At 72.6% G+C, this 23,280-nt stretch overlaps 1 protein-coding gene across 1 annotated transcript; it reads right to left on the bottom strand.

Moving 5' to 3' along the window:
* Positions 1–3,411: 3,411 nt before the first annotated feature.
* PWWP2B (PWWP domain containing 2B) lies at positions 3,412–20,105 on the bottom strand. The gene is made up of 3 exons (XM_045854705.1): positions 19,097–20,105; positions 11,956–13,301; positions 3,412–4,093 (listed from the first exon to the last, which is right to left on the bottom strand). The coding sequence occupies exons 1-3, from the start codon at positions 19,219–19,221 to the stop codon at positions 4,083–4,085; spliced, it is 1,482 nt and encodes a 493-aa protein (XP_045710661.1). The 5' UTR covers positions 19,222–20,105; the 3' UTR covers positions 3,412–4,082.
* Between the last annotated feature and the right edge of the window lie 3,175 nt (positions 20,106–23,280).

Below are 23,280 nucleotides of genomic sequence, written 5' to 3'. Positions count from 1 at the left end.
CGGCGGCGCAGGAGCGGGGACACAACGCGTGCGGCCTGTGCTGCGGGTGCGGCTCGGCCGCCACGGGAGCGAAGGTCGGCGACCAGCGTCGTGCAGGCCCCGCCGGGAGGCAGGCCCAGGCCCAGGCCACACACTGCGGCCCCGTCGAAAAGCCGGGTCGGGCAGCTCCCTGGGGGCCGGAGGGGGGACCAGAGGTCGCAGGCCGGCCAGGGGGGCGGGGTTGAGAGGAGGGGAGATGGTGGTCTCTAGAACTGGCTGGGCCGCCGCGGGTGGGTGAGTGCTGCGTGGGGGCTGCACCCGGCCCCCCGGGAGACCGGGGGTGCGAGGCCTTTGCGCTCGGGTGCACGACCCCGCCCTCCGTCCCGGGTCCTGACGCTGAGAACGCCGGCCAGGCCACAGGGTCCCGGGGCCGCTCTCTCAGGACCAGCAGCCGTTAGGGGCTCAGTGCTTGAATCTGCCTCTGGGTGAGGGGCCTGAGGGCGGGGCGCCCGCCCAGGCAGGTGGCCCCGAGACCCCCTTTGCCACTGCCGTCAGGTCAGACGTCTCTGTGGGTGGCCCTGCTGGGTGCCGTCCCGAGCCCCGCCTCACGAGAGCCCAGGGGCGGCGAGGGCTGGGAGGGCAGACGGAGCCCAGGGCCTGGGCAGGGCCCCAGTCCCCTCCTTGGGGGGTCGGCGCCCCGCCTCCGCCCTGGACCCCACTCCCCACCCCTCCCTGGGGCCTGGCGGGTGGGATACAGGTCCGCTCCGGCCCCCCAGCTCCCCACAGCCCCCCCCCCAGGGCCCACGGTGCACCCCCTCGGCACCCTCCATCCTGCCCGCCGTCCTGGCTCCTCCCCGAGGCCCGGCGCACCGCCCCCCCCACCCCCACACCCCCCACCCCCCCGTCCCGGACCCTGCAGGCGCCCACCCCCCGGGGCCGGGTGTTTGTGCCCCTAACCCCAGGGCTGCAGCACCGCCCCCCCGGGGGGGCGTCTGGAGGTGGGCCTTTGGGGGCAACTGGGGTCGGGTGAGGTCCGCAGGGTGGGACCCCCACGAGGGTCGGTGTCCTCGTCAGAAGACCAGGTCCCCGGTCCCCTCCCCCTGCCGTGCGGGAGGCACCTGCACCACACCCTGGTGAGCCGACCCCTGACCCCGGACTCCCAGCCTCGGGGCTGTGGGGACACGTCTGCCGTGCTCGGTGATGGAGCCAGCGAGACGCACCCCAGCCACCCCGACCTGCCCGCACCCCCGGCCCCTGGGAGAGGCCGCCGGACTCGCTCCGGCCTCGGCCTCGGCGACCCTGCCCGTGAGAGCAGACACTGGCACGGCCCCATGTGGGCTCCCCGGGCCCCGCCTGCCGCTGCGCCCGGGACGAGGTGGCCCGCCGTCCTGCCTCCGCCCTCCACGGCCGGTCCGCAGAGGCTGGGGGTCAGGGCGCTCCCCAGCCCCGTCGGAGGCCTGGGGGCCTCACCGCCCACTCCTGCTCTCAGGGGCGGGAAGGCCAATCCTGGCACCAGGCGGAGCTAAAAATAAACCGGCCACCGCTGCCAGGACGCCTCTGCGGGCGGGCGGTGGTGGGGGGGCAGGCAGCCGGCCCTGGCGACAGCACCACACGGACCCCGGGCCCAGCAAGGCCGCGCAGGGCGGGCACCGGGCACCGCTGCGCCTCCCACCCAAGAGGGAGGGCCCGGGAGCTGGCGAGGGGGGAGGGGTCAGCCTGCTCGGAGCACCGGGAAGACCACCCCATGCGGGCCTGTCTGCAGCTCCAGGAGCTTCCTCAGGTTTCTGGGGTGCTGCCGAGGCCCAGGCCGGCCAACCCTCCCGGCAGAGGGCGGCCCCTCCCAGGCCGGGGACAGGGCCCCCACCCAGGCCGGCCAGAGAAAGGGCGGAGATGCCGCTGGACGCACCCTGGGCAGGAAGGGGGTGGGGGCCCCAGGACGGGGAAGACCCCGGACGGTGAGTGGACAGAGCCTCGTGGCGGCACAGGACCGGAGCGCGGGGCCGCACTGCCGACGCCCTGGGTGGGGGGGAGTGGGGCAAGGCCGGCGGCGGGGCCTGCAGGAGACTTCCACTTTCTTTCCTGCTTTCCTTCAAGTTGCTCATTTCTCACCGCCAACAGGGGTCACTTTTTAATTAGAGGAAAAGCAACCTCCGGCAAAGGGGCGGTGCTGCTGACCAGGCTGCCGGCACCGCTGGGGTGCTGCACCGGCTCCGGCAGGGTCCGGAGCGCCTGGGCTCCGGGGGGTGAGGGTGGGGTCGGGAGCCAGCTGTGGTGGCCCCAGGCCCTGGCCTCCCTGGCCGTGGCACCTGGGTGCTGTGGTGACTTGCAGGTCACAGTGAGGGTTCCATAAGCGTGTGCTGTCCCCCCGGCACCCCCCGAGAGGAGGAGGCATGTGCGTGGCCCCTCACGGGGGGCCTTGCGGGGAGGCTGTGTGGGGCGCAGAAGCCACCTGCCCCCCCGCTGCACAGCGCCCCACACACAGCCCCCGCCCCCTCAGGGGCCGGGTGCCCACCTGGCCTCACACCGCCCCGGACGGCCAGGTCACGGACCACAAGCCCGAGACCCCTGCAGAGCTGGCGCTGGGGAGACACTGGCCGGCAGGGTCGCAGCGATGCGGGTCTGCTTGGCTTGGGAGGGGGTGGTTCCGGGGGGAGACGCCAGGCCGGCCCCGCCCCGGCTGGAAGAGGCAGGGCTGTCTCTGCGCCCAGGCCACCCGCGGGCCCAGGTCACATCTCACGGTGAGAATGAGGGGCCCAGGGACCCAGGGAAGGGTCTTCCACTCAGCACCGGGGAGGTGGGGAGACCAGACCCCGGGGGCACTGCCCCGGCCCTGGGGTGAAGGAGGGCAGTGAGTGGGGGGCCGGGTCTCGGCCTCACGCCCGAGGGGCCCCTCCGGCCACAGGGAGGCCAGGGGCCCTGGCCACGAGGAAGGGACGGTCACGGAAGGACGGCCACGGGCCAGTGAGGGACCTCCTGCTGCCCGCGCTCCCGGGGTCAGCTCTCGGCCTCCGGGGAGGACCGGGTGTGGTGGGGTCTCTCCCGGGGCAGCGCCCCACATCCAGCGTTCCTCCGATAAAGCCCTGCTGACCGTCGGGGGACAAGGACAGAGCGGGACCCTGCCCCAGGGGGGACGGTGACCCCCCTGCGGGCCACGGGGTCTGAGGGCTGGGCTGGAGGTGGGCTTCCTTGTGGGCCGCCTGGTGAACTGGGGGCAGCCCTCGAGAAGGTGACCCCGGCACCCAGGTGCCACCAGGGGGCGGAAGGCCACCAGCCCAGACGTGGGCCCCACCCCCTGGTTCCTGGGGTGAAAGGTGACCACAGGGCCAGGCAGGGTTTGAGCGCCGTGAAATCCAACTGAGATGGAAACGTGATTCATTTCATGCTTCAAGAAACGATCACAAAGCCTTAAAAAAACAACCCAAAGCTGCCTTCCCTTTTAATCAGACCCACCGTCTGTCCCTGCTCAGCCAGGGGCCAGTGTCCACAGTGGGGGCGGGGGTGGGGTGGGGCCGCACCGGCGGGGCCTCCGCGTGGAGGGCGTCCCCGCGTTCTCCTTACGCAGAACCCAGAAAGGGAAGTGCTCATGCTCTTCTTCTTCCCGGTTTCTTCTGGTCTTTAAAGCGACGAGACGGGAAAGGGAGCACACTCTCTCCTTCCGAAGGTGAAGTCTGTTTCCAGGGTGACGGCCTCACCTGTCCTTGAGGGCACCGCCGGGCACCTGGTGGGCCCCAGCTCTGCAGTGAGCGGGAGGGCGCCCCGCTGCTCCAGGGCACAGAGACCCCCCCAGGCCCCCCGCCGCACCGCGGGCTCGAAGCGATCGCCTGTCCCGGGGCCTGCGGGGCGGCCCTCCCCAGAAGAGCTGCTGTCGGAGTCGGGAGAATAAACACGCGAGGCCGCCAGGACGCACCGGGTCCCGGGGCTCCGTCCTTCCAGCCGCACACGCCGCCCCTCCGGGGAAGCCGGGGCCAGGCCGGCCGCCGAGCGCCCGGCACGGTTCTGCGCGCGGCCCCCCGGAAGGCACGCAGGGTCCCTCAGGCAGAATGGGGGCGTGGAGGAGGGGGGCGCCCCGAAGTCGAACAATCCGGAGAACAGCAGTGTCCTCATCACCGGTGACCTTGGGGGAAGCAGAAAGGGCAGAGGTTACCACAGGGTCACGCACTAGGTGCAGGTCCCTAGGGTCTAAGCCCCGGGCCAGAGCACCCACCCAGGTGTCCTCTTAGACTCTCCCTGGGCCTCCCAGCCCCAGCCCCACCTCCCCAGGGGCCAAGGCTGGGCCTGTGGATCCTGGCTGGGTGGGGACCCCTGGGCCCGCCCACCCCAGCAGCCCTGCACTGTCCGGGGAAGATGCAGGAGCCCGAGGGCTGGAGGCCTGGACCTCAGGACCCGCCCTGAAGCCTGCAGCCCTGGCAGGCACAGGGCTGCTGAGGGGGCACTGCTGTTCCAGGTCTTTCTGGCTGCTCCTGGCCGGGGTTCGGGGAAGCTCACACTGTACACAGGGCCCTGGCTCTCGGTCCAGAAGGACCCCAGTGTGTGACCGTGTGGGGGGCACTGTGCCCAACAGGCCCTGGAGACCCTCCCTGCAGCCTGGAGGCCCCCACGCGCCCCCCTCCGTCTGACCACCAGGTCCCCTCCCAGCCGGGCAGACCAGGTCACCCTCCCAGCCGGGCAGACCCGGCCACAGGGACAGACGGGCAGCTCAGGGCCCACTCCCCCAGAGAGAGAGAGCAGCCTGGCTTTCCGCCAAGGAAAAGCACTCTCCACCCATCCTCCACCCCACCGGCCGGGGGTGGAGGGAGGCCAGGCAGGTCTGTGAGGCCACGCGTGACCCAGGAGGATCCTGGAGGCGGGGGAGGCAGGGGCCCAGGAAGCCGGAAGCTGGGGTGGGAGAGGCCAGGCCAGCAGGAGCAGAGGCCTACAGACCTGAGGGCTGGGCTCCGGGGTGGGAGGGGCCCCAGGTCGCCCAGCCCCGCCCCACCCACTGGACCAGCCCTGGCCCGGCCCCAAGGCAGCAGCTGCTTCCGATTCGCCCTCCAAGAAGCAGTGAGCAGCCACGGTGACACCCTGGCCCTCCACACGGGGCAGCAGCCACGCACAGGGCCCCCGGGTGTGTGCGAGCCCGTGGGGGCAGGGCGGCCTCCCCCCACCCCGGGGCTCGGGCAGGCGAGGAGCCAGGTGGGCGCATCAGGCCCACCGCGCAGGGGCACAAAGAGCAGGAGGAAGGGCAAAGCGGCCGCGGCACTGCGGCTTGGGGAAGTTTGCTCCCACAGTGGCCGGGCGCCGACACCGACACCTGCCCGTGTGCCGATGCGAGTCCGGTTTCTCGGAGGAGGGTGGGGACAGGCACAGACACAGACACAGACACGAGAAGGAGCAGCCACAGAGCGAGGCTCAGCCCCGCCGCGAGCACGGAGCCTCGCGGAAGTAAAGTGCGCTCTCGACCCCCCCCCCTGCACGGGAGGGCTGCTGCCTCTCGATCCGGCACCACACCTGCATCTGGGGGGGTCCGGGGCACGGGGGGGGGGTGTGAGGCGGCAAAAGCTCCAGCTTCCACAGAAAAAGGCCCGTACGAGATGCCCGCGTGCAGAAACCCCGAAACGCGGACGGCGGGCTGGGTGCTCACGGGAGCACGCAGACGAGTCCCCCGTGAAAGCCCGAACACGCGTGATGCGGATGCCGGGGACCCGGGGCAGGGAGGTTCCGGGCGAGGGCGTCTCGCTGCGGCCTGCGTGTGGACGAGGACCCAAAGTCGGCCCAGCACGCGCAGCCCGCGGCCTCCCGGACAGACCTCCCCCGCCGGCTCGGAGGGGAGCCCCAGGCCGGTCCCGGCTGCACTGGCCCGCCCAGCCCAGCGGGTGGCCGGAGGCCCCAGGGTCCACCCCGTGAGGAGGGGCAAGTGTAGGCCCAGAGCGGTCCTCTGAGGAGGAGCGCGCCCCAGGCGGGGGCCCAGGAAGCCTGGGGGAGGTGGGACAAGGCACCGGCCTTCCCGGACCTTCCCACGTGAGGCCGCTGGCCGCGGGTCAGGGCGGCGGTGTGGTGGCAGGGAGGGGCTCAGCCCGGAGGGCCCAGAGGCCGGAGCGAACCCCAGCCCCAACAAGCGCCTGAGGGCGGGGCTTCTGCGTGGGGAGGAGCAGCCCTTCCCCAGGCCAGGCGGCTGGTCCCTAGGAAACAAACGCCCTCCAGCCACGCACGGCCCAGTGTCCCTGGGTCCTGTGGACCCTGAACTCCCAGCGTTCCAGGAGGGAGACCGTCGGGGAGGCGCCTCCGGCTGCCGCAGGGGGTGGTGCCCCCCCACAGGTGCGGAGGCCTGGGCAGGGCCCAGCCGTGCTTATCGCCACGGCCTCCCCCCGGGTAGGTGCGGCCGCGGCCACCACATGGGTCCTGGCCTCTCCCACAAACGAGCTCCCACCAAACCGTGTCCCTCTGGCTTTCCTCGGGGGGAAAGCCGTCGTGACAGCACAGCCTGGCCCCCCCACACAGGCGACAAGCGTCTGGGCCTGAGCCACAGGTGGGGACAGCAGCCCCCCCTGGGTGGGGTGTCCGGGTGGCCCCGTCTCCACACCCACTGGGGTGTCCCTCCCGAACCTCCCAGACGGCCAGGAGCTGCCTGCGAGACCAGCTGAGGAGGAGGGGCCGTCGGGGCCATGGGACGGGGTTGGGGGGGCCGCCATGTGGAACCTGCCACGGCCACCCACTCCCACCGCATTCTGGGCTCTGGGGGGGGGGGCTCCAGCCAAGGGCTGCCCAGCCCGGCGGCTGGTCGGCCAGGACCCTCGTGGGAGCAGCAGGCGACGGGCCCCACAGGAGGCGTCCTGCCCGGCACCCGGGCACCTTCCGGGCACCGCCTTCCCGACGGGAACCGAGGACTCTGAGCCCCGGGGCAGACTGGCTGCGCCTCGGCCACTGCCTACCCCCCCCGCCCCACGCGGCTGCCGGGCGCCCCGAGGACGCGGTCTTCTTAGAAACCTGCAGGCAGAGCGGGAAGTTCCCCCTGCCTTCTGGGAACCGCGGGCGGGAAAGGTCGCTCGGAGTGAGACCAGCCCATGCCCGGCTCACTTCCCTCCTCCCACCTGGCAGCCCACACTCCCGGCCGGTGTCACGGCAGGATGTTCCGGGGAACCCTCCCTCTGGGCCGGGGGGGGGGGGCCTGCCCCCTAACTACAGCCAGCCTGGGCGGCCCCAGGGCGCCGCTCTCCCTCCCGCCCGCCTGCCCACGCAGACCCAGTGGGAGCGCAGGGTGGTGCGGGCCCGGCTGTTCCTTCGGCGGCTTCCCAGGCAGGAGCCCCCCTCCGCCCGGGGAGCCACCGGGCGGCCCAGCGAGGCCTGCTGGCCTGTCTCCCCAACAGTCTCCCCCGAGATGCTCAGTCCGTGCTGGCAGGAGACCCCCACCTCGCATCCACGGGGCAGCACCACGTCAGGTCACTTGGGTGGGGGGGGCACCCCGACCCCCCTACACAGGCCCCCACCCCCCGCGGCAACTTGGCCTGATCTGAGTGGACAGACCTGCTGCCCGCCGTCTCCCAGCAGGGCCCCGCCCCCCGCACCCAGCGCCCGAGGCCCCGCCGGGACACACTGCCCACGTGCAGGCCCACGGCCCCTTCTCCCTGCCTGGCCCTCGCAGGCCAGCCGGCCTCCCAGGAGCAGGGCCACCTCCGCGAGTGCCCCGTGGCCACCGTCCCCACCGGGGACCCCGCCAGGAGGTTCGGCTGAGACCGCTCTCCCCCACCCGGAGTCTCTGGCTGGGGCTGGTTGCGAAGATGGGGTCTGGGGGGGGCTCCCAACGTAGGGCCTGCGCTGCGTGGACTCGGGTGGGAGGGAGGGCGGGGCCGGCCGGGGCCCAGAGCCTGGGATGGCGGCCAACCTGCGTCTCCCAGTGCCGAGGAGCAGAAATCACCGGCCCCCGTCCCAAACCACAGCCTTCCTGAGAACAGGGCCACGGGCGGTTCCTGCACCGGGGGCCCTGCGGCTGCGGTCAGAAGAGAGAACCACCGGGCGTCGCCAGACGCACAGAGGCAGGCGCTGGGTCCTGGCTCCTGCTCCTCCGTCCTCAGGCGGGGACACGTGCAGGCCCCGCCCCCCTGGGCCCTGGGACACGACAGGCACAGCCGCTCTCTCCGCCCCGGGGCTGGGGGGCACCGCGGGGGCGGACGTGTGCGTGATGCGCACACGCTCCGGCCCGGGTGCACCGGTCACGCGGGAAGGCTGTCGGGCACCGACTCGGACGAACCCCGCCTTTCCGTAAGACCGGATCTGGAAGGCTCGGGCCACCGGGGTGCCCCTGCGGGAGCCCAGAGAGGGCAGCACGCCGCAGCTGGCCCCCCGAGAGTGCCCTGGGGCCATCTGACCCCAGGGCAGGGGCCCCGCCTGGGGCGCACGCAGGCGCCCGCCGGGCCAGCGACGAGAATCTGGGGCGTGGGACAGAGGCCGGGCAGCAGTGAGCATTCTGGCCGAGCACCGGGCCCGAGGTTAAGGCGCCTCAGCAGCGAGAGGGCCGCCTGTGGCCCGGAAGGCCCAGGGGGCAGGGCCGGCCCGAAGCCCCTGCCCCCAGAGCCCCGGCCCCCGGAGGAGCTGCTGCAAACACCCCAGGGGGCTCCCCGGGCACTGGCGCCCCACGCCCGCTGCGTCCGCCACACACACCTGGCTGCCCGGTCCTCCCTGACGCTGGCACCGCTGCCTGGAGGAGGAGGCGGCGGGATGGGGTGGAGTCCGAGGTCGGGGCGGGGACGGAGCCCCCAGGGGTGGCTCAGAACCACAGGCTTTGGTTCCCTCTGGAGCAGAGTAACCGCGGGGACCTGACTCCCTGAACGCGGCGCGGACGTCGGCTGGAGACCGTCTCCAGAGGCAGAAACACGTGTTTATTCAGAGCGGGAGCGAGGGGCTGGTTCGGGGCATGCAGCTGGGCGGGAGGACACGTGTGAGCGGTCAAGCTCCGGAGGCAGGGTCCGGACGCTTCGTCTTCGTCCGGCCAGGGAGCCTCGGCGACCGCGCGGTGTCCGGCCACTGCCCATCAGGCCTCCCTCACAGGCCCTCGTCGGTGAGGCCGCGCGGGCTCCCGGCGGGTTTTCCGGGTCTGTGTCTTCGTTTCCCGGGAGGATCGCCGCCAGGGAGCCGAGAGCCGGAGGCAGCCAGGGCTGCCGGGACGCACGCCTCCAGGGCACAGCCAGCCAGCGGGGCCGCGGGGCCTTCTGGGACAAGGGCCCCTCGGTCCCCGAACACGCCATCAGCTTCTGCACCGCTGACCCCTCCTCCCTGGGTCCGGGCGGCCTTCTGTCAGGGAGGCTGGGGGCTTGCTGCGCTGCCCAGGAGCCCCTGGCGAGTTCGCGGGGTGGCCAGAAGGGCGCGGTAGGCGAGTGGCACCCCCAAGACGTCAGGCCCCTAACCCAGAAGCAGAACATGACCTTCCGCGGGGAAGGCCCTGCCTGGGAGGGTCCAGTGAAGGTTCTGCGAAGAGCAGGTCCCCCAGGTGGCTGCGGACGCCGTGCCGCGGGGGCCTTCCCAGAGGGAGGTGCAGGGAGCGTGGACACGGAGGAAGAGAGGCCGCCATCGGGGCGACGCGGCCGCAAGCCCCGCCCCTCTGGGAGCGGGGGCAGGGGTGTCCCCGGAGAGCCTCGGCGGGGTGCCGCTGGTGGACACCCTGATTTCGGACTTCCAGCTCCAGAACCGCAAGGATGAGTCTCTGCTGCTTCTCGCACCCAGAGCGCAGTCACTGGAGGCCGAGGCCGCAGGACGGTGAGGGGGGCGAGGGAGACTCTGTGCCGTGTGAGCCCCCGAGGTTCCCCGCCGGCCAGAGCCCGCCACCGGGGCGGCAGCAGGAGGAGGGAGGGAGGGGCTGGTGTGTGGAGGCCCGGCCGCAGCCCTGGGGACTGTCCAGCTCGCGTGCCGGCCCCGGCCTCGCCCGCGGAAGTCCACCTTCCCAGAAAAGTGACTCCCGGGGTCTCCTTCGAAGCAAACTTCTACCAGCGGGCCGGGCGGAGCGGGCGCTGAGGCTCGTGGGTGGCGGCAGGTGGGCCACCTGGCTGGTGTGACCCCTGCTCGCTCACAGTCTAGTCCTCGAGACGCTAAACCACGGAGCCAATCGGGCGAAGCCGCTTCGTGCTTCGGTGCCGCGAGAGCCCTGGCAGCCGCGCTCCCGGGGCCGAGAGCCAGAGGAATGAGGCCGGGGGAGGCCCACTGGGGCACAGGCGCTCAGCAGGCAAAGCCGCCTGGCGAGATTCCTCCTCCCGCCTCTGCCCACAGCCGGCGCCGGGCCCCAGGGCCGACACTCCCAGGGCCGACCCCTCCCGCAGGGGGTCGTGAGCAGGGCCACCCTGGGCTCCGGGGCCTCAGGCTTTGCTTGGGCGGGTGCTGCGTGGGCTCACCAGCCCTGCAACTGTCCCCCACGGCCGAGATTCGAAGGACACTCCGAGGACTGACCTGCTTGCCACTCCCCCGGTGACAAATGGACACACACGAGAGGGGCCCCGTCCACGCCGCCTCCAGACCAGGCCGAGGGCAGGAGGGCCCTGGGGAGCAGAGGGCTGGGCCGGGGCCGGCAGGGAGCACGGAGTGAGAGGAGACCCCGCGGACGGTCCTCGGGCCGGCAGGGCACAGCCACAGCCCAGGGTCTGAGGCAGGCCACAGCAGGGGGGAGTCCTGGGGAGGGAGCCGGAGGGCCTCAGGGTGTGCCCCTCGGCCCCCGGGGGGCCTCCCTGCTGCCCTAGGTCAGGGCCAGGGCCCTGCCCACCACAGGGCCCTGAGCTGGTGGGAGGTGAGCCTGGCTGGGCGAGGGGAAGTTCGCGCCCATCTCCCAAGAGCAGCTCAGGGTGGCGACCAGGCCCGGGCAGGAAGCAGGTGGGCAGACGGGGTGGGGACCAGGCCCCTCATTGTGACTTCTACCCCAGGGACCACAAACCCCAGTCACATGCTGGCGGTCCTTGCTGAGGCCTCGTGGCTCATCCCCTGGGAAGCTGCGGCCCCAGACAGGCGGGTGCCTGAAGGCCACAGAGACCAAACAAGAAGCCCAGCGAGGGTGGAGGACCGACCCTGTCCTCCACGGGGCCAGTGACCCACCGGACACACCTGCTGCCCAGGCCCCAGCTGGTGGCAGCCATCAGAGGCGATGCGCAGCATCCTGGGACCGCAGGGCGGCCCTGACACCCCGCGTGGGGACCGGTCACGCCCCACAGCCCCACACGGGGACAGGCCTCGGCCCCCAGAGGTCCGTCGGAGGGGCGGGGCAGGAAAGCTGGCACAGCTCTCCTGGAGGGAGAGGCGGAAGGTGAGACCCGGGTCCGGGGACAGACCCGGAGCCGCCTCCAGGAGCCGGGAGCGCCCACTCACCCCCCACCAGCTGAAACCACCGTCTCTGAAAACCGCACCCCTTCCTCCCAGAGTCTCCCACGGGCTAAGGAGCTCCCCCAGGGTGCTTTGGAAACAGGCCACGACCCCCGAACCGGCTCTGTGCTCGAAAAGGCAGCCGACGGCCGGCCCCCTGCTACAAGCGTGTCTCTGGGCCCCGCAAGGCTGGTGTCCTGGAGGGGCCCTCGGAGCAGTGAGGCCAGCGGCTGAGGGCCCCGACCCTCACCCCACCCCGCCCCACCCCACAGCACCCCCACCCGGAGCAAAGGGGCAGCGACGCAGACGCGGCCTGCGGTGGCCCGGAGGGGCCGCCCTCCGCACGCACGCTCGCCCGGCCAGGGAGGCCCGGTCACGTGCCACACTGGACCAGGAACCCCCCGCCTCCCGGGGCCCCGTGCCGCACGGCATCGGCGGCCTCCGACACGGCCTTCCGGTACGCCCCTCTCTTCTTCCGGTCAAACCTCAGCTTGAAACACTCAGAGAAGGGGCACAGTTGGGAGGCCGGCAGGCGTGAGGTCGTCGGAGAGCCGAACCACGAGACCTCCGCCTGCTGCTGCAGCCCCGAGGGCGCCCCGGCCCCCGGCCGGCTGGCGCTGACGGCGAGCACGCGCGCCGGCCACCAAGGGAAGCCGTGAACCTTACCCCACACGATGTCCCCCACGGCCACGGTCCTCCCGTCCTCGGCGGCGCGCGTGGAGAGGCTCTGTGCGTGCAGCCGGACTGTCAGGGGCGGGACCGTCGGCCCGGCCGGCGTGGGGGCGGCGGCTGCAGACCCGCCGTCGCCGGCAGGTGGGTCGCAGGCGTCCGGGGACGTCACTTCGGAGCCGGAGGATTTGGACTCGTCGGGGCTGTCGCTGCTGCACACGGACGCCCCGGCCGAGGTGGCTGTGGCCCCCGGGCAGCCGGCGCGGTCGCCCTGGGGACGCCGCGGGGCCTCGTCCTCCTCCTCCCCGGAGCTTCCCGAGGACAGCTCCACCAGCACGATGTGGGCGGGCGCGGGGGTGGGGGGCGCGGGCTTGGGGGCCGGGGCGCCACGCCCGAGGCCGTTGAGCTCCTCCACCAGCTCTGCCCTGTACACCGGCTGCTGCGCGCCGGCCCCCAGGCGGTGCGGCTTCAGGCGGATCTTGGGGGGCAGCAGGTCCGCGCTGGGGGGCACAGGCCGCGTCAGCTTCAGCTTGGGCACGGGGGCGGAGGGGCCGTCGGGCGGCCTGTCCCGAGCCTCCCGGGGCTCCTGGGCGCCGCGCTGGGCCTGCGGGGGCTGGAAGGGCTCCAGCGAGCCGTGCACGCGGGGCGGAATCTGCACCACCTCGCCGGCGCCCTGCGGCGTGCTGTAGGAGATGCGGATGGCAGGGCTGCGAGGGACCTTCGCCGGCTCCTCCTCCCGTCGCTCCCTCTTGCTCCTCCTGGCGGGGGCGGGGGCCGGGGCCGGGGCGGCGGCCCCCTTGCCCTCACGGCTGCCCTGCTTGCGGGGCTCCCTGTCCGGGTCGCCGCTGCCCAGTCTCCGGCGGGGCCGGGGGGCCGGCGAGGGTGCGGGGCTGGCCTCGGGGGCGTTCAGGGTGCTCTTGCACTTCTCGCAGAGCACCCGCCGCGGCCGCAGGCAGATGGGGCTCAGGGTCAGCTGGCCCGAGTCCGAGTTCCGGCTGCCGCTGCGGGACAGGCGCCTCCTGGTCCTCTTGATGGGCCGGGGCGGCGGCTGCGGCACCCACTGCTGGTAGGTGCTCCTCAGCCAGAGCGGCGGTGGGAAGGGGGCGCCTTCGAAATACGGCTGGAGCAGGGACAGGCCTCCGGTGGGCAGCGGGGTCAGCAGGGCCTGGAAGGGCTCCTCCGGGCAGGGAGGCGGCGGCGGCGGCGGCGGCGGTGGGGGGCCCGCCCCCAGCTGCATGGGCGCTGGGTCCTCCTCCGCAGCGGCTGGGCCCTGGCAGCCGTTGACGGGGGCACCGTCGGCCTGGGACAGCGGGGTGGGCGGGGGCAGGCCGAACAGGCCGTACCTGGGGGGAGACAGAAGGGGCAGTCAGGATGGCGGCGAGCCCACCACTGCCCACCACCCCACTCCCAGGCCCCCCGGGCGCTGGCCCCGAGCAGACACCACACGGGCGTCCCAGGGGGAGGGGCCGGCTCAGGAGGTCACGTGACCAGCATCCAGGCCGCGAGCACCCACATCTCGCTTCCTGGCACCACGGGAGAGCGGGCTCACTGCTGGAGCCCCTCCCCCCAGACCTGGTGCCTGAGGTTCTGGGACCGGCCTGACCCGGCCTGTGGGGGGCAGCCCCCGCGGCTGGGGCCCTCGCTCACAGCCCCCGACGGACGGCTCCCTGTACCCCACCAGAGGGAAGACCCCAGGCAGGCCCCCTGGAAGACCCCCAGTCCCCCGGCCCAGGGCAGTCCTCGGACCGGCCCCGGAGGCTGACCTGTGTCTGGGGGACAGACAGGACTTGGGACACCCAGCCAGAGTCCCAAGGCCGGGTGGGCCCTGACCATCCCCGCCGTACTCGAGCAGGGGTCCTCCGCGCTGCCCTGGCCGCCACCACCTGGAGGACTCCCCCTGCCTGGCAGGCCCCCCCGGCCCCCGGGTGGGGCGCAGCCACGGAAGGGGGCTCGAGAAGGCGGGAGGCCCATCTCCCGGGAGGACCGCCAGTGGCGGAGGCACGAGGGGTGGCCGCCCCCAGGAGCGCAGGGCCACCCCAGGCCCGACCGGGTGCAGTTCCGGCCCGAGAGCCTCGACGACGGTGGCTCGGAGCCGCGGGAAGGCACCGGCCTCGCTCCGGACAGTGAGCACGAGCCCGGCGCCCACCCCTCTCTCCCACGCGAGCGCGTCACTTTGGAACGAGTGTGGCTCCGTCTGTGCGGCTGCCCTCGCTGAGAGCGGCTGTTTTTCAGCAGAAACAGACTTCCAGCCCCGCGACGCGCTGCCAGGTCGGGGGTGGGGCGTCCCCGCCTTCCCCTCGGAGTCCGACCAGCGAGAAGGCGAGGTCGGCCACGGCCGGGCTCCGGTCTGGGGACGCCGTCCCCATCGACCGCTGGCCGGAGAGGGGCAGACCGTCCCCGAGCACCCAGGGCCGCAGGCGCTCCTGACCCTCAGATGGACGCGTGGCCGGGCCGGGGGCCAGGTGCAGAGCGCAGAGCCGGCGACGAGGCCGCACGGGCAGGCGCCTGAGCCCAGGGTCTGCCGCCCGCCCGCCCACGACACTGGCCAGCACGCTGTCACGGCAGGAACTGTGCAGGGCGCCTCCGCCCTGTGCCGCTCCAGACCCCTGGTGAAAGCTGGGAATCTCCACAGACTTCCAAGTCTCTTATTTTGCCTCTCAGACCAGGGGGCCCGCGGCTCGGGGGGGGGGCACAGCCGGGGGGGGCCACCACACCCCCGTGTCCTGAAGCGTTGTCCCCGAGGCCTCCTCGAGAGCCCGCTCCGTGGCCCTGGGGCCGGCACTCAGGCCACGGCCTGGGGTTCACTCCAACACCCCCTCTTCGTCGGCCCCCGTGCCGTGCTGCACTCCCAGGGCCCCGTGCCGTGACCCAGCCCACGCCCCCACCCCGGCCTCCACGTGTCGCCGCCCCCTGCCCCCCGGTCTGCACCCCCACACCCCCTGCCTGTGCAGAAGCAGAACCCCCGCCACCAGAGCGGGGTCCCTGGGCAGCCCCTCTCTCTCACCCTCCAGCCACCCTCCTCTGCGGGGCCCCAGGCCACCTCTCTGCAGGCGCAGGTGGGGCCGGGGGGTGGGGAGCGAGTCTCGGCCCCAAGCCCGAGGGCCCCACAGCTCCAGTCCAGGGAGGCTTCTGACCTCGTTTGGGGTGCCTGCCCCTCAGGGGAACCTGGCATGCTTCTGAGGGACGCAGGGTTCCGGGCCCAAGACCCAGGCCTGAGCCACAGTCCTTGGTGTGGGCCCCCGAGGGGCAGCCAGCCCCTGCCAGCCTGGCCCCGGCCCTCCCTGGGGCGCTTGCCTCCTGGGGGCAGTGGGGGTCCTTCCGCACAGCAGCGGCGGCGGCCCTGTGAAGGGCCCAGCTGCCAGTGGGGATGGCCCCGTGACTCGGGCATGACAGGCAGCCGAACTTCCTTCCCGAGCGGCTGCCCGGCCCAGGCCACACCCACGCGGCCTGGTGGGTGAACAGCGGCCAGCAGGCGGGGCGGCCCGGTTCCCAGCGTGGGATCCCGGAGCGGGTGCCCGGCGGCCGGGGCTGCCGCCCACTCCACGGCCCCCGAGCACACGGGGCAGGGCGTGAGGCTCAGAGCGGCCGGCCAGCCGAGGGGTCTGTGCTCTCGGCCCAGTGCTGCGGGCCCCTGACCACGGTCTCTCAGAAGGGCCTCGGCCACCTGTCCCCAGTGGGAGGAACGTCACCGGGCCCTGGGGCGCGGGCACGGGCTCACCCCAGGGCCGGCCCTTCCGGGGCGTCAAGCTGGGCTCGTGCACCCGGGCGCAGAGGCCCCGGCCGGCCCGGCAGCACCCATGGGGGTCCCGGGCCTGCCGGAGCACAGAGGCCTCTGGGGTCCCCTATGCTCAGGGTGTCAGGGAAGCGTGTCGGCAGGGGGCGTCACGGCAGCCCCCCAGTGCAGGGCCACGCAGGGAAGCCTGCCCTCCCCCAGGGCCACTCGCTGGGGAGAGCCGTGGCACCAGGTGGCCACAGCTGGCCCCAAAGCCCTGGACAAAAAGCTTTGAGAGCCACCAGCAATGTCATAATAAAGCGCAGCCGAGTGCGGCCTTCAGCCGAGTTGCTGAAGACCCCCAGCAACTGCGGGCCAGGCCCCCGGCCCACCACCCCCTCGCCACCTCCTGGCAGAAGCTCTGGAGACAGACACCTGAGCCCCGTCCCCTGGGGTGGCACCTGCCCACGGGCTGCAGGCCATGCCGCCCTTCGATGCACTGGGCGCCTCTCTCCCAGTCCCTCCAGCTGGCCCAGGGCAGGCAGCAGCGTGTGCCCAGCGGGGCCTGGGTCCAGTGTCTGCCCAGTGCACTGTCCTGGCAGCAGCCCCCTGGCGGCCCCACCTCCATTCAGGATGGGGGTGCGCCCAGCATGGAGTGGGGCTGCTCTCCTGCCTGAGGGCTGCTGGCCAGCTGTGTCTCCGGAGCCTGGGTCCCGACCCGCAGGGCGGAGTGTGGGTCACCAACGCCCGCACCCCACCCTGTCCAGCAGAGGGGCCTGGGAGCCCAAGAGGCCAGGACCTCCTGGGGCAAGGCAAGAAGCACCAGCTCAGCGTTGAGGAAGGAGACCCCACATCCGCCTGGCCTGGCAGGCAGCTGGCCTCCCCCCCCTCGGCCTCTGAGGCCACCCGTCGCCTCTGCTGTCCTCGGGACACCCCTCAGCCAGAGCCACCCAACCTGAGGTCCTCAGCCAGAGGTGTGCCCTCAGACCACCCACCAAACGCCCACCCCACCCTGTGCCCCAGCCTGGGGAGCCGGAGCAGGGCCACCAGGGCCTGTGGACCTGCGGGGGCACCCTTCTCGGCCGGGCGGCTGGGAGAGGTAGCCCACCTGCTGGCACACAGCAGGGCTCAGCGAGCGTCCGTGGGCGCGGGCGCCGGGGAGCCCTCGGAGCGGCTGCGGGTCTCGGTGAAGACCACGCAGAGCTGGGCAGCTCGTTCCAGACGCAGCCGGCTGGCCGGCCAGACGACGGGCAGTAGGCGCACGGCACCGGCCAGCCCCACACGGGCACCCGCTGGGCCCCCCCCCCTTGGCCTCAGCACCCCTCTCCCCTCTGCCAAGGGCCCCAGGAACCCCTGGGACCAGCCTCTCGGGAGGGACGGCTCCGTCCCAGCAGAGACATGGGGCCGAGTTCCTGTGCGGGGCTCCCGGGCCCGCAGGCTGGCATGTGACCGGGGACACTGCCGACCCTGGCGGCACCGGCACCCTCGGGGCAGCTTCCCCTGGGCGTCCCAGCACACCCACCGCTCTGGGACCCGAGGGTCCCCGGGGGGCGGACACAGGCTCTGCCCCGCCAGTCAGCACCCTGTCGCCAGCACATACCGAGCAGCAGCCCCAGGCATGTGAGGAAAGGGGCCCCGGGGAAGGCAGGTGGGCGCTGTGGACGCCGAGGCCCGAGGCCAGCTCCCACTGCCAGGGTCACCAGGCCGCTGGGCTCTGCCCGGCAAGCAGAGGCCGTCCCCCTGAGCACGGCAGCTCGTAGCACCGTGGGTGCAGGTGTGGACCGGGGACCCCGGGGAGACGGCAGAGGGGGCCGGGCGGGCCGGCGCGGTGCAGCCGGGCCAGGCCCAGGCCTCAGGGGGCCGAGGGCCGGGAGGCCAAGCTGGTCTCCAGATTCTCCACAAGGACGGAGTGTGGGCGGTGGGGGCCGTGGACGGGGGGAGGCTCAAGTCAGGAAGGGACCCGGCCGAGCAGAGCCGTGGCCACCAGGCCCGAGTCCTGGCTCTGTGGCAGCTCCGGTTACAGCGGAGCGTGGCCGCAGCGGGGCTGACGCCCACGTGTCCTCCAGCTGCCAGATCCCAGCCCGCCGGCCGCTTCCCTCCGGAGCTGGTGGGGAAGGGGGTGGGGAGGTGCAGTCTCCAGCCAGGTTGGACGCAGGCCTCGGGGAGGGCACCGGCGCCTCTGCAGACACCCCCGGCCACCGGTGGGCCGGCCCCCCGCAGCCTCCCTTGTCCCCAGTCCGGGCGCCCGGGGCGCAGGCAGGGGGCACTTCTGCGGCAAGCGCGGCTCTCCGAGGAGGCAGCCGGGCCCCGCAGCCCCGCACACAGAGCCAGGGCTAGGGGCAGGCCCGGGCCTGCAGCCCTGCCTGCGAGAGGAAGTGGTGGCCGCCGGCGGAGGGAGACTCCCCGGGGCGCTGGCCCGGCAGCCCCGCCGCAGCCCCCAGGGTCGCTCGGTCCCCGCGAGCACTCCCCGCCGCAGCCACCTCCGGGCAGGACGAGAGTCACCGGGAGGCCGTGTGTTGAGTCACGTGACTCGTGCACAAATGGCTTCTGGCACATCTCACGAGGAGAGAGTGTCAGCGGGATGGCAGGGGGAGAGTGGCGGCCGCCTCGACAGCGGCAGAACCGGCCGCGAGGCGCGGAGGGAAAAAGTCCGGCATCCGCGAGGGAAGCCGGCGCGGGGACCGGGCGGAGCGCGAGGCCCCGCAGCAGCGCCCAGACCTCCGCGCCTGGGTGATGCCTCATCATTTATCTGCCGACAGCTCACCGCCACGTGACGCGGCGTCCAGGAGACTCTCCCGCAGCAGGGGGCCCGCGGCACAGGTGCGGCTCTGCGCGGGCCCGCCCACCGCCTGCGGGGACCCTCCGGGGAAACCAGCAGAACTTGTGCCTTCGCTCCTGCACCGCCACCCCCCCCCGCCCCTCGCCCCCCGTGTTTTAAACGCCACCGCCGGACACGACTGCGGGCCACCGATGGAAACCTGGGCCCCAGTCGCCCCGAGGAGCCCGGGGCGGCGTGACATCAGACAGGGCAGCACCGGTTGAGTAACTAACGCGACGAGCCCTGCGCATCTGAACCCACTGCCCCCACCCCGACAGGTGACAATTCCGAAAACAGCCTAATTCAGCAGTGCGTCCTCACAAAGAAAAGTGCGTTAATTACGGCAGAGGCGCGGAGTTCCCGGGCCGGGATTCCGCCCGCCCGCCGGCGCCCGGGCCCCTCCCGCCCCCAGCCCAAAAAGTAGCAACGACTTTGAGAGCCACTTTCGCCCCTGAGTGGCGGCCGCGTCCGCGCGCCCCGGCACCGGGGCTGGGCAAACCGAAAGCGGGCGCCGGCGCTGCCCTGCACCTAGGTCCGGTCCCGGGCTGGGTCGGGGTCCCAAGGGGATTCGGGGGGCGCCCGGCACCCGCGCCTCCCTCTGTGCTCACTTTTTCGTGCAGTCCAGCAGGATCCCCGCGAAGCTCCGCTGGCCGTAGCTCACGGTGACCAGCAGCGCGCCATTGACGACCTGCTCCACCCGCACGGGCAGCCGGCAGCCGGCGCGCGGCTCCATGCTCCCGCGTCCCGGCCGCCCCGCCTGCCCGCCGCCGCCGGGTCAGCCCGCGCGTGACGCCGCCGGCCGCCTGACGTCACAAAGCCCCGCTCGGCCAGCCACCGCACGCGGGCCGGGGGCGCGGAGGGTGCGCGGGACTCCGGCCCGCTCCGCCGTCCCGGAACCCGGCTCCACAGACGCGCGCGGGGGCCGCGCCGCCTCCGGAGCCGGGCGTGCAGACGCACTGCGCAGCTCCTGGGCTCAGGCAGGGCGTGCGCCCGGCCTCCGGGTGCGCTGGTGGCGAGCGTCCGCGGAGAGGGCCCGAGAGTGAGAGGCGAGGGGCAGCGGGGAGTCTTCGCCAGCGACGCTCCGGGGCCCCTCCCACACCCCTGCCCCGGGCCTTCCGGGGCCCCTCCCACCCGGCCCCGGGTCTCCTCCTCTGCTCCCCGCCCCCCAGGCCGGGACCCTGGGCCGCCGCCTCCGGCTCTGGCGCCCCGTGGCCTCCGGGCCCTGAGGGGAGGAAGTCCCGGCGGAGCAAGCAGGAAGCTGGTCGGACCGGGCGGAGGGGACGCGGGGCGCCAAGGGGACACAGGCGTGCTCGCCGCGGCGGCCCGGTCTCTCCCTCCGGGGTGGGTGGGGGGCGCTAGGCGGCTCCGGTGTGCTCGGGCCCCGGGGCGAAGAAACGTCGCGCGCCGGGCTCCGGGTGCCCTGTGCACCCGGGGCGGCCGCGCCAGGATTAGGGAGGGCGATCCCGTCTCCAACTCCCAGTCGCAAACCTGCCGCCCTGGGTTGCTAGGGAAACAGCGGGCTGCGTGCGACCCCGCCACGGCTGGAGGGGCCGGATCGCCACGCGGCCAGTTCACAGCGTGGAGGGACATTGGGGGGAGAACGGGGCCTGCGGCGCGCAGCCGGCCTGCGACGCGGAGTGGGACCTGGAGGTGCGGAGCAGACGTCGGACCCCCGCCCACGTCCTGCTCGCGCGCGCCTTCCGCGCGAACCTCCCGACTTCGGCGAGCACTTGCGCGCAGGGCCCAGCCTGTTGCAGTGACCTTGCCCGGAGCCCGGCCCGGCCCCCTGAGCCGCGATTGCTGCGCCTGGCTGGTCACCGGAGACTGGCCCGCAGCCGGTTGTCCTGGCGACCCGGACGCCGCCCGCCGCCAGGCCCCGCCCGGCCCCGCCCGGCCGCACCCTGCGTCATGGCCGCCACCCCTGGCGCCGCCTGGGACGGCGGGGCCGCCGCAGCGGCGCTCGTGTTCGCCCTCAGGCGGCCGCGGGGCGCAGGTCCGTCGGAGAGGAGCCTGGGCGGAGCCGAGGGAGGCCACAGGGACCTGGTGGCGCCTCGCCGCCCCTAGCAGTGCAGGGTTGGGGGGCGAGGCCAGGGGCGCTCCTGTCCACCCCTAGCAGAGGCGCTGAGCAGAGGCTGGCCTCCAGCCTCCGCAGGCCCAGGTCCCAGCTCACGCCAGAAGGGCTCGGCCCGTCCTCCAGTCTCTCAGGAGACTCTCTCCAAGTCTCGGATCCCATGTCCCTCCTCCCTAGCCCCTGAAGCCACCGGAGAGGCTGCCCAGCGCTGCCCAGCGCTGTCCTCCGGCTGGTGCAGCCTGTGCCACACCCCGTTCTGTGCCTCCCACGAGCTCCACAGGACTGGAACAAAAGATGCTCTGGTCACCTGGCCGGGTGGCTGGTGGTGTCTCCCGCACCGTCCCCACTCCCTCCAACCGGAGCTCACCCCCGGGGGCTGGCCCCGGGTGGGTTCATCCAGCACAGCCGAGGGCTTCCACAGCTGCCTGATCCGGGGGCCAGAGCCACGGGTCACAGACCACGGTTGTCTGTGGGGCCGGTGCCCAGAGGCCACGGGTGTGAGGGCCAGGACGGGCCCCACGGCTCGGACACAGGCCACCCCGCAGCAAGTGTCCTGCTGGGCAGTTGCCGGAAGGGGGAGGTCAAGATGAGGATCTCGAGTGTTGGGGGCCGCCCCGCCTGGTCTCAGGAAGCTGTAACCCGCCCCCCCCCACCCCGTGACTCAGGCTGAGTGAGAGACCCCCGGACCAGGAGCCACGGAGGAGACAAGTCTCATTTCCCTGGCGTGGACGCTGCCCGCTGTAATGCCTGGCTCCCTTCTGCATTGCGTGGTCGGCAGTCAGTGACGGGTAACAATTCTCTAGGAGAAGGAACCTCAGACAGACGCGATCACGTGGGGCGGCCCAAGGGAAGAGGCCGTGGGAAGGAAGGGGTGATGGCCGTCAACCCTGCCCCCACCTTGGCTTTGTCAAAGCCTGAGTCCTTGTCCTTGGGTGTGAGAAACCCAGGTCTCCTGGCTGCCTCTGTCTCCTGCCCCTCTCAGGCCTGCGGGGCGGTGCAGGCCAGACCGGAGACGGGGGACCCCCGGGGTGATCAGGCCTGGGGCGTAGAAGATGCAAGGTCCTGTGAGATCTGCTTGCTGGAGGCTGCTATTAACTTGGGGTTTGAAGGCACAGGCAGGAAACCTTTGGGATCTGTAGTCCGTTCATATATTAAACCCCCAAACTTTGCCCAGAATCACAGCAGTTCTGTCCCCACCTTTGTAAGTTGTTGACATCTCTGGATCTTTTCTGCCAGACTGTGAATCCACAAACTAAGTCTGTTTTCTCAATAAAAATCTGCTTAAGTGTGGACACGGGGCTCTCCCCACGTGAGAGAGGGTGGCCGTTCTGTCCTATTTCCCCACAGGACCTGGTCGTCTCTGTGTGTGTTTCTCTCCTGTTTCGACGAGCCATCCGCAGCGTCCTGTGCTCACTGCAGGCAGGTGGGCACGCGGCACTTGAGAGCCAGAGCCTGGTGAGCCCCTCTTGCCCTGTGCTGGTGGCCACCCTAGGCCCAGAGCAGAGTGGGGTGCATGGCCGACCAGGCTTCCCTCCCGGCATCACCACCTTCACCTTCATCATCACAGTCATCAGGCACCACCACCACCGTCACTACCACCGCCACCATCACCACCTTCATCATCACAGTCATCAGGCACCACCACCACCATCACCACCATCACCACTATCACCACCTTCATCATCACAGTCATCAGGCACCACCACCACCACCACCACCATCACCACCGTCAGAGTTCTCCCCAGCATCCCCAGCAGCGAGGCCAGCAGTGGGCGCCCCCAGCCCAGGCCATGGTCGGGCTGATGGCAGCAGCAAACCTGTGCTACCACCCCGGCAGCGCCCGCCCCACTGGTGTTCCACGGGGCCAGAGTAGATAGATGCTCAAGGGCCCTGGTGGGGGGCTGGCGCCTAAAGAGCTGCCCCCACCCCGTGACTGGTGCCTTCCCATGTCCTGTGAGGCGACACTCCAGGGTGGCCCTGAAGCCCCACCAGGCCCAGATCTGGGAGCCCGGAGGGTGCAGGCATCTGAGCAAGAACGTTTTCAGGGCAGGGCCTCTCTCTCCCAAGCAACTGCTGTGGTTTCAAAACCACTGATCTGCAGCGCCCCCTCCTCTGAGCCCTGTTTCTGAAGCTGCGCCTGTCCCCCATGCTGAGCGGGGGCCCGTGCTCAGGCACGTGCGAGCCCCCAGGCCGTGGCGGGGCCCGGAGAGGTCCAGGGGACAGAGGCGCCTGGGCACCGCCAGGTCCACGTTGGGCCTGCGCTGCAGGCGGCTGTCGATGCCCTGGGTGGGCAGAGGCAGGCGGGCCGGGGGCCCACCCTGCGCGGTGCAGCCGTGGCAGCGCGGTGCAGCCGTGGCAGCACAGGCCACGGCTGAAGGAGCCACGCCGCGCTCGTCCGTGGCCTAAGCCTGAGGGAGGTCTGGAGGCTTCTGCTCCGTGTCCCGAGAGTCCAAGCTCCTACGGAGGGGCACGTGGGGGAGCCCCCAGGGGCTCCTGCGTGGCTGGCCACGTGGCCCTAGGTCATGCAGGGGTGGTGAGGGCCCGGTCCTGGCCTTGTCCCTGCTCAGCAAGCACCGGGAAGGACAAGGAAGGGGGGGTGGGGGGCGGCGGAGCAGGGGTGGCACCTCCAACACCTGCCTGGCCGGGGAGGACGCAGAGGGGCCGTCACCGCCAGTGGGCGGAGCGGCACACAGGACCCGGGGCGGGGGTGGAGCCGGCGGA

The sequence above is a fragment of the Phyllostomus hastatus genome, unplaced genomic scaffold (genome assembly GCF_019186645.2).
Source record: "Phyllostomus hastatus isolate PE091 unplaced genomic scaffold, TTU_PhHast_1.1 phas_scaffold_1066, whole genome shotgun sequence".
Lineage (NCBI taxonomy): Eukaryota > Metazoa > Chordata > Mammalia > Chiroptera > Phyllostomidae > Phyllostomus > Phyllostomus hastatus.
Note: the sequence above shows the minus strand (reverse complement) of the source record. Positions and strands in the feature narration are given on the sequence as shown.